This window comes from Dipodomys ordii, unplaced genomic scaffold (assembly GCF_000151885.1).
Source record: "Dipodomys ordii isolate 6190 unplaced genomic scaffold, Dord_2.0 Scaffold132, whole genome shotgun sequence".
In the NCBI taxonomy this organism is placed as follows: domain Eukaryota; kingdom Metazoa; phylum Chordata; class Mammalia; order Rodentia; family Heteromyidae; genus Dipodomys; species Dipodomys ordii.
In genome coordinates, this window is record NW_012267348.1 from 4,644,811 (window position 1) to 4,653,642 (window position 8,832).

General features: G+C 41.0%; 1 protein-coding gene across 1 annotated transcript; it reads right to left on the bottom strand.

Annotated features, from left to right (window-relative positions):
- Positions 1-35: 35 nt before the first annotated feature.
- On the bottom strand, positions 36-7,905 carry Gnl3 (guanine nucleotide binding protein-like 3 (nucleolar)). Its single transcript, XM_013030752.1, has 15 exons — positions 7,793-7,905; positions 7,148-7,206; positions 6,592-6,729; positions 6,390-6,500; positions 5,909-5,989; positions 5,365-5,497; positions 4,596-4,705; positions 4,251-4,368; positions 2,871-2,958; positions 2,046-2,220; positions 1,802-1,944; positions 1,589-1,725; positions 1,337-1,506; positions 486-555; positions 36-398 (listed from the first exon to the last, which is right to left on the bottom strand). Exons 1-15 carry the CDS (start codon positions 7,803-7,805, stop codon positions 316-318), a joined length of 1,629 nt encoding a protein of 542 aa, XP_012886206.1. The 5' UTR covers positions 7,806-7,905; the 3' UTR covers positions 36-315.
- Positions 7,906-8,832: the final 927 nt, after the last annotated feature.

Genomic DNA, 8,832 nt, shown 5'->3' on the forward strand with positions numbered 1-8,832 from the left:
ACAAAATTACAGCCCATGTCATACCAAAACTGACATACATATTTAGAAGATTTTAGCAGTGTGCTTCAAGTGTTAAACTTTGTAGAAAAGAACAAAGTTCCTTTCATGGGCATAGGGTAGATGGCTAAAATCCCAACACTTCATAGATAGAGGCAGGAAGATCACAATTTGGGGAAACCCTAGGCTACAGTCTCCAAAAACCAAAATTAAGACCATGAGCCGAGCCCCAGAGGCTCCTAATTCTAGCTACTCTATCGGCTGAGAGCTATGGAATTATGATTTGAGTTCATCTCCATAAATAAAAAGATGAGTTGTTTATACATAATCTGTGCTGAAGTCATAAGCATCATCCTCTTTAGTAATTTTACCCAAAACAAATGATCTTGCAGATGGTTCACCTAAATTGGAGAAAAATAAAATGAAGCTTTATACAAAAAAGTAAAACCAATTTGTGTCAATGGGCTGCTTTCTTGCAATTGACTCACCTGTTAAAGATTTTTCAGGCAGTAGTTCCTCTGTTATCTCTTTCACAGGAGACTTGTTGGAGATCCCTTCCTGTGAGACACAGAAATGATTAAGGATTGGCAGATCATAGTCTCATCTGTACCTAAAAAAAAATGAGTCAAAATACAAAACAATTTGTATTGCCAAAGCTCATGGAATTCACAAGCTATATAGACCGTGATGATAACGATGTGCCTTGTGAAAGTTAAAATGTGTTTGTGACTCCTATCACTATTGCACAATATTGTGAAACATGTGGAATTTACGTAATCACCTAATCTCAATTTAAGGAGAAAAAAAAGAAGGGATGGCTGACAATGTTGTCAGATACCTTGTATTCATATACTATTTTGTAGAACAGGAACGTTTTTGTGTGACTACTTAAAGATAGCAATAACTACAAAGTCTCACAGACTTTCCTGCCCCAGCTGGCTTCAAACTGCTATCCTCACATCTCATCCTCTCAAGTAGCTAAAGATTACAGTGCTGCCTAACAAACACATACAGGTTTTTAAGTACAATGCACCCCTTTCATTTTTCTCTCCCATCCCTCCCCAGGTTGAGAATCAAATATGTAGTAAACTATGTAACATTTGAAAATGTCCAGTAAAAATAGATGCCAGTGAAAAATGCACTACTAAAACTGGTAGAATAAAACAAAAAAACCCAAAAACAATTAGTTTTGGAAGGTTATACATATCAGGTAAACTTCAGACTAGTGATGTAAAAAAAAAAAAAGCCCTCAAGTATCTAAGTTTTACAGTATTTTCTAGCTGATTAAAAATTTGTCTCTAGCCTTTCACATCACACATTCTACAAAATTTGAGCTTACATCAACTTCTTTGTTGTGCACACTCTCCTGGCCATTGTCTATGTTATCCTTCTGTTTGCTCTCTTTCTGTTTTGGCAATTCTTCAGCTATGTCAGTTTCCTCTGTTATTCCATTTGTCAAACCCGAAGAGCAGAAAAGGATGCTGTTGGCTAAATTGGGGTTCCTAATGGCTACGAAAAGAACAAAGTCCACATAAATAGGTAAAATCTACTTTGCCAGCAGATAAAAACAGCAGTGAAACACAAATCTCACCTTGTATACTATGTGCATTGTTCTTCTCTAGTTCTTCCAGATTAAAGCCCTTTCTCATGTTTGCCACAGTATTCTCATTAAAATGTGGAGAAAGAGTCCAGGATGCAGGAGGATGGCAATGGTAACCTAATGATGCACTGGTATTAAAAAGAGTATGTCAAAAAAATATTTTTTTTTGGTGGGCACCAAAATACCACCCAAATGAGGCCTTACCCTGTCCATTCAGACCATAGCAGCTTAGCAGCAGCTTCAATATTCAGGCTTCCACCTTTTTGGTGCAGACCTCTTCTGTGAGCAAGTGTCGCAAAAAACTCCTGCGAATTCTTATAGTTTGGGACAGTGTATTTTAGGACTACCTTAAAAACACAACACAAATTTTTCATTTATCTGCTACAGTGATAGGTGATAAGATTTACAGGAAATTGGCCGTGTCAAGGGAAATAGGGAGTTCTTTTACCTGCCGAGCATCAGCCTGGGACAGGATGGCACTGGCAAATTCCACTGGTTTTAGCGATTCAATGCTTGTTGGACTCCGAAGAGCAAGTGCAGCAGAGGAGTTAAGTGGTGAGACGATGAAACTTGGACTGTCTATGACAGTGATTTGTTTGTCCAACGGCACAACTTGCATGTTTCTGAAACAACAATGGAATTAATGGCACTGGTTTATATTGAGGGCAAAAGACCTAACATGAAGCTCAGGGTTGGATTGAACAAAACTCAACACAGTGAGTCAGATCCAATTTATCATCATTTGCTTCATGATTTTGTCCTTGCTTGGCAGGTGCTCTTACACTTGAGCCATAATCCCCAGCCTAAACTTTACTTTCTTGAGGCAATTCCCCACCACTTACATGACATTGAACCTAGAGCCTCACAGGTGCTAAGTTTGCTTGCTACTATGCTAGTAAACTTACTTGCGTAATGCCACCAGCTTCCTTCTCCTCAGAGAACAGTATGAATGAAAAAGCTTTGTCTTTGCAAAGCCTGAACTGTAACTTGTGTTCTTCTGCTTCTGCTTTTTAAGCAGTTGGGATTACAGTTGTACATCATATCCAGCTTCAGTTTTTGAGACTAGGGATTGAACCCAGGGCCTTGTACATGCTAGGTAAGAGTTCTCTTCCACTTGAGTAACAATCATAGCCTTTTAATTTTTCTCTCAAACTAAATTGTGGGCAGCTAAGACTTTATTAGCTCTTTACTTTTTAAAAGCTTTCCTCAAGAGAACCAAAACAAAATCTTTTTTACAATAAAAAATTTAAATTATTAAAACAGCTCAATTTACCTTGTAAGCCCCATAGCTATACCAACATTACATATCTGTTCTTGTTTCAAGCTATTAATGATGCTGCTTTTCCCCACATTTGGGAAACCTAAAATTAAATGGAAATACACATGTATATTAGTCTGAAATTTATAAATTTTCTATTGCAAAATTCTACTTGCCTAGTGTTCAGAACTGGATTAGTATCCTCACTTCAATCCAATCATCTTTTTTTTTTTTTGGGCCTATACTAGGGGTTTGAATTTGAGACCAAATACTCTTGTTGGTATTCTACCAATTGAATCATGCCTCCACTTTCGGCTGTTACTGGTTATACTGCAAAGAAGCTCATCTGTTATGCCCAGGCTGGCCTCAAATCCAGATTTCTCAAGTCTGTCACCTGAGCAGCTAGGATTATAGGCATGAGCCATGGGCACCTAGCAACTCCTTAATTTCTTGCACATTAACTTGTGAAAGGGCAAGAAAGGCTTAAACCAAGAATATGCATATTCAGTTGTGGAGCTGGGGATCAAATCCAATACCTCACTAATGCTAGGCAAATGCTTCACTGATCTACACTCCAGCTACCAAGTTTTTGGTTTTTTGTTTTTTTTTGTCGGTCATGGGGCTTGACTCTGGGCCTCAGTGCTGTCCCTCAGCTCTTCAGTTCAAGGCTAGATTACCACTTGAGCCACTTCTGGCCTTTTCTGTTTATGTGGTCCTGAGGAATCAAACCCAGGGACTCATGCATGCAAGGCAAGCACTCTACCACTGAGCTACCTTCCCAGCCCCTACCATTACTTTAGGAGGCTGCAGAAAGTCTAAAAGACTCTTCTCTCCAATAAGCTAAAAAAGCCAGAAGTGGCAGAACTCAATAAGGAAAAAAGCTCAGGAGCAGTGCCCAGCCCCAGGATTAATGGAGGGCCGGACGCTGGGAAGGGAGGCTAAACTTTTTTTTTTTTTGGGGGGGGTCCAGTCGTGGGTCCTGAACTCTGGGCTTGGGCACTGTCCTTCAGCTCTTCAGCTCAAGGCCAGTGCTCTACCACTTGAGCCACAATGCCACTTCCGGCTTTTTTCTTTTTTGCTTATGTGGTGCTGAGGAATTGAACCCAGGGCCTCATGCATGCAAGGCAAGCGCTCTACCACTGAGCCACCTTCCCAGCCCAGATAAACTCTTTTCAATGCCTAATCTTAAAGAAATGAACCTAGTAGCCATTAAACACTCCCCCCCCCTCGCCTTTTGTGTCTGTCCTGGGGCTCAAACTCAGGGATAAGCCTTTTTTGCTCAAGTTAAGTGCTTTACCACTTTCAAGCTCCACTTTGAAGACCTTGGTTTCACAATAGACATTCTTATTTAACCTGGTAAAAATCTTTGAAGAGGTAAACTATTACAAAACTCACCAATCACTCCAACCTGAATAGCTCTGCCATAAGTCTCCTGTAAACTTCCAAGAAGTTTCCAAAGGCTTTCTCTACCGAAGCAGACCTTGCTTTTGAATGGAGCCGTTTTTTTCTTTACCTCGAAACATTAAAATTCCAAATACATTAGTTTAATTATTGTGTTAACTCACTAGGTAAATGGACAAAGTCAAGCATCAGAGCCTAGCTCTTAAATGTCTAGCTGAAATCAGAGTTGGATCTTACTATTTTTTCACTTTAAAATCAATATTTTGTTTCACATCATATTTCAACCATCCAAATTCTGAAAGAACCACCTTTCCCATCCCTAGCATTAAAAGTATATACCTTGGTTATTTTTTTGTTTTTCAGAATTGTTGAGGCTTTGAACACCACTGTTGGTAATTCTTTCTTCAAATAATTTAGCCAGTTCTCCAAATTCTCCTTTGGTACTAGATCTAATAGGAATTAAGGATAAGACAAATGGCTTCAAGTTAGGCATTTTTGTCAAATACAGATTTGAATATTATTTACCTTATCCCAGGCTTTCCTCCACAAAAGAACTAATTACAAAACGAGGACAGGGAAGTTTCCTATTATGCTGTCCAAACAAGATCATCTATACTATACTTGTATAGTATAGATGCATTATAATCCTACAGCTGTTTTCTGGATTTCCCTCAGCTAAAAAAAATCTTGTTTCTTGACCAGTGACTTTTCATCTTGTCCCCACACTGTGCCACAAGTCTCTTGAGTTTATCTAAATATTTGTCAACCAAATCCCTTGACTACATAACACTGGTCAGATGAGAGATTCTGGCACATCACCATTTTCTATTGAAATTAAGACTACATGGCAAACAGGATAAACAAGCTCACATCCTTAAAGTGTTAAGTACTGAATGGCAAACAATATAGCAACTGAATCACTTGTAGAAACCACCTCCTTCCCAATGCCCAGCACTGTCTTTGGCATACAAGAGGACACACACTGGTTTGTTGAGGTCAGAGTTGGATCTTATCAGTCTTCAGTGATAGTCAAGACTGTTCAGATGTTTTCCTCATACCTCAATCAGTGTACTCACAAGGACTCACAATGAAGATCCCCTTTCCTCACCTGATTTATTTAATACAAGTACTAGCTTTTTAAGTCCATTCTGAACAACAGCCTCTTCTACCTGAGGACACCTGCAACCAAGAGGATCTCTGGCATCCAATACCTCCAACAGAACATCTGAGACTTCAATTACCTGTCAAAGAATAAACAATCAGAACAGCATTCCTGTGGGAACACTCAAATTTAGCTCTCTGCTATCATCTACCTGGCAACAAAGTGAGTTCAGAGTTGGATCTCATATCTTCATTTTGGTATGAAGAATGTGCACACTCATCATTTCTCACAGGAAAAGTAAAGTATGTAAGCATCTTAGAAACCTGATAGATATGGATTTACAAATATAAATAACCCCAACTCTATAGTTTGATAGACCTTCTGGCCTTCCTGAGAGGTCTGAGGAATAATTATGCTAAGATTATATCACCTACTTCAATTAGTTTTCAACATTTCCTCCTTTACATGGCTGGTGTCAGGTCAAGGAATGACCCATGTCAATTTTCAATATCTCATTACCATTATTAGACACTGACCTAAACTGAGATACCTTTTTAAGTTCCTGACAGTGTAACTTCTTTGGATTCTGTTTGGCCAACTTGGCTTTCTTAGTTTTGCACTGTCCAAATTCCTAAAAGGGCACAAAGATTAGAAGGAAACACACAATTAGGACTATACCAGTTGCAAGTTATATCTTCACATTTTTTTTTAATAGCTTAGAGTCTGAGGGTCTGCACATGGTGGCGGCACCTCTACAATACCAATTATTTGGGAGGCATAGGTAGGACAATCCCAGGGCACCCTTGGCAAATATTCTTAACAATATCTAAAAAATAAGCAAAAGCAAAAAGGGATAGGTGTGGCTTAAATGCTAAAGCACTTAACTTGTAAATGTTAAAGGTTTTGAAATCAAACCCAAATCTAGTGCTCTCCTCGCTAGAGTCTATCTTCTGGCCAAGACCCACTAGACTACATGTAAGTTTTTATTTGTGCCTCAAAACTCATCTTCCACTTTTAGAAGGATACCTTACCTCCTCAGGCTTCTCATCAGATGGCTTCTCATCAGGGTTAGTTTCAAGTTTCCTTTTCATTCCTTGTTCTTTCTGTCTATCAAGTTTCTCCTGCTGTTTTAGTTCTTCAAGCTGTGTCCAAACAGTAAGAAAAATGAGTCAGTGTTTTTACTTTGAAAAAAACTCACCCACACATGATTACTTAAAATTTCAGCTAACTTACCAGTTGTTTCCTTAGCTCCGCCTCCCGAAGAACAGCCTCTTTAAAAGGAGCACTGTTTGGAACTCCTAAGTCTTTCTTAGGTTTCTTGTGACCCCGTTTTTTAGCTTCTTTCCTTAATTTTCGATGGTGTTCTCTAATCTATTAGGAAAAAAATCATTTTGCAAAAGTATTTTCTTTTTAAACAGGACTAAATGATCTAACTACAGTTATGACTCTAAAATGAGAAAAATGGAGTTTTAATTGGCACAATAAAGTATGCATGTAATAAAGCTACAAAAAATAGAACATTAAAAAGAGGCTCTTCTCCCACATGCTGGGGACTATACTTCTAGGTACTTAGAAGGCAGATCTAAAAATTGAGCCAGGAGCAGCAAAGTCTATGAGACTCATCTCCAATTACCCACGAAAAAGCCAGGGAACTTGGCTCAAGTGGTAGAGCATCAGCCTTGAGGGGGAAAAGCTAAAATGAATCATTAGTCTTACCTTCAGAGGAGAAATGAGACAGAAATCAGTAGAGTGATATACTGGGTATGACGCTCTAAACAACAATACGTACCTTTTTTTGGATTTTATACCGCTTATGGCAGGTCATTCGTTTACTTGCTTTCTTCAACTCTATATTAAAAAAAAAGACCAGTCACAAATGATCTGTAAGTGGTTTTCGGTGATTCCACTATGCTATTATGTCCAGTCCTGTGTTACATTAGTTATTGATCTAACATTAAGAATTGTGAAATGTTGAATACAAACATGAATGTCATTTTCAAATCCCAAGATGATACAGCCGATCGGAGCCCGTTTCCCCACAACGACCCTTCCCCTATTAGAATGGGATCACACGCAGAAGCGTTGAATCCCAAGCGGCAGCCACTCGTGCTAAACGCGTCGGCGAGGGGGCTCACAGCTTCAACCCCCAAAGCAAAAAGCGGCCTGAAATCAGGCTCGGACGGTATCTCACAAAAACCGGGCCTGGCCTCCCCCATCCTCCGGACCCCAGTCTTCTTCCCACAAAGGAAATCCGCAGTTGATCATCGGATGGGCGAAGCGCCCGCGCCGTTCCACCCCACAGAGAGAAGGCCTCCCCCCAATCCCACAGCCTATTTTCGCAGAGCCCAAGCCAAAGAACGCCACACTGCGCGGCCGACTGCCAGAAATCAACAGATACAGGTTCTCTCCAAACCCGCCACTGGACCCCACTCACTCGGCCGCTTCATGGTGGCTGTGAAGTCCGCAGTAGCAGGGGCAGCAACCTCGAGAACGTTCCTCCGCCTGCGCCACGTGCGAACTGAGAATGGGGCCGGGGGGAGGGGGGGAAACGAACGTCACGCACTTACGCTACTGCCGTAAAGTGCGGCTCCGTCCTTCCGCGTGCACGCGCACGTAGTGTCGCTAAGACTCAGGCTCGCTTGGCGGCCCGGGGCTGGTTTTGCGACGGCACTGGGAGGGGTGAGGGTTGTGAGGGCGGCGGGTGCCGGAGCTACGGCAGCGGCCGCGACCGGAGGAGCAATAGTAGCAGCCGTGGCGGCCACGGGGCGGGGCGCGGCGGCGGGCCTCGAGATGGGCCCAGCAACCTAGCCGCACCTGCCGTCCGGGACAAAGACGCGCCACAGCCCGGAAACTCCCCGCGCTGTTCTTTCCCGCTCGTCGTGGGGCGGCTTCGCAGCTGTCAACGTTTCCCTTAGACTCCCGTACCAATGACAGGTCGGGGAAGTCCGTCCTCTCCTCGGCCGCTCAGGGCCTCCTTTTTTTGTTGTTCCTTTTGGATTCGACACAAACTCTAATGCTTTTCTCCTGCTTAACGTATGTTTGTTCACGCCCGGTATTTTTTATTAGTGAGACATATTTAATAGAGGCAAGATAGTTCAGCTTCTCATCTGCAACATCACGGAGAATCGGGGTTTCCAGGACTACATTATTTCCTGGATTTGAAACATTTTCCCAAGTTTTTTTTTTTTACTTTCTAAAAGGAAAGCATAGTTTTGCTATTGTAAGAAAGCAATTTTGTTATAAAAGGTAGAAAAAGTAGCAAAAATATAGAAGAAATTCCTAGTAGAGTAGTAAAAATATAGAAGTCCTGAAAAGCAAATGACAAATACACAGAAAAGTGGATTAAAATTCTTAACAGTAAATATGAAAACATGTGTTGGAATAAAATATTTTAACGTGGACTCCTCAAAACTGATTTTAGGTGTTTTCCCTCCTGTTTAGTATACCTTTTTTATACTATCGCTAGAAACCATA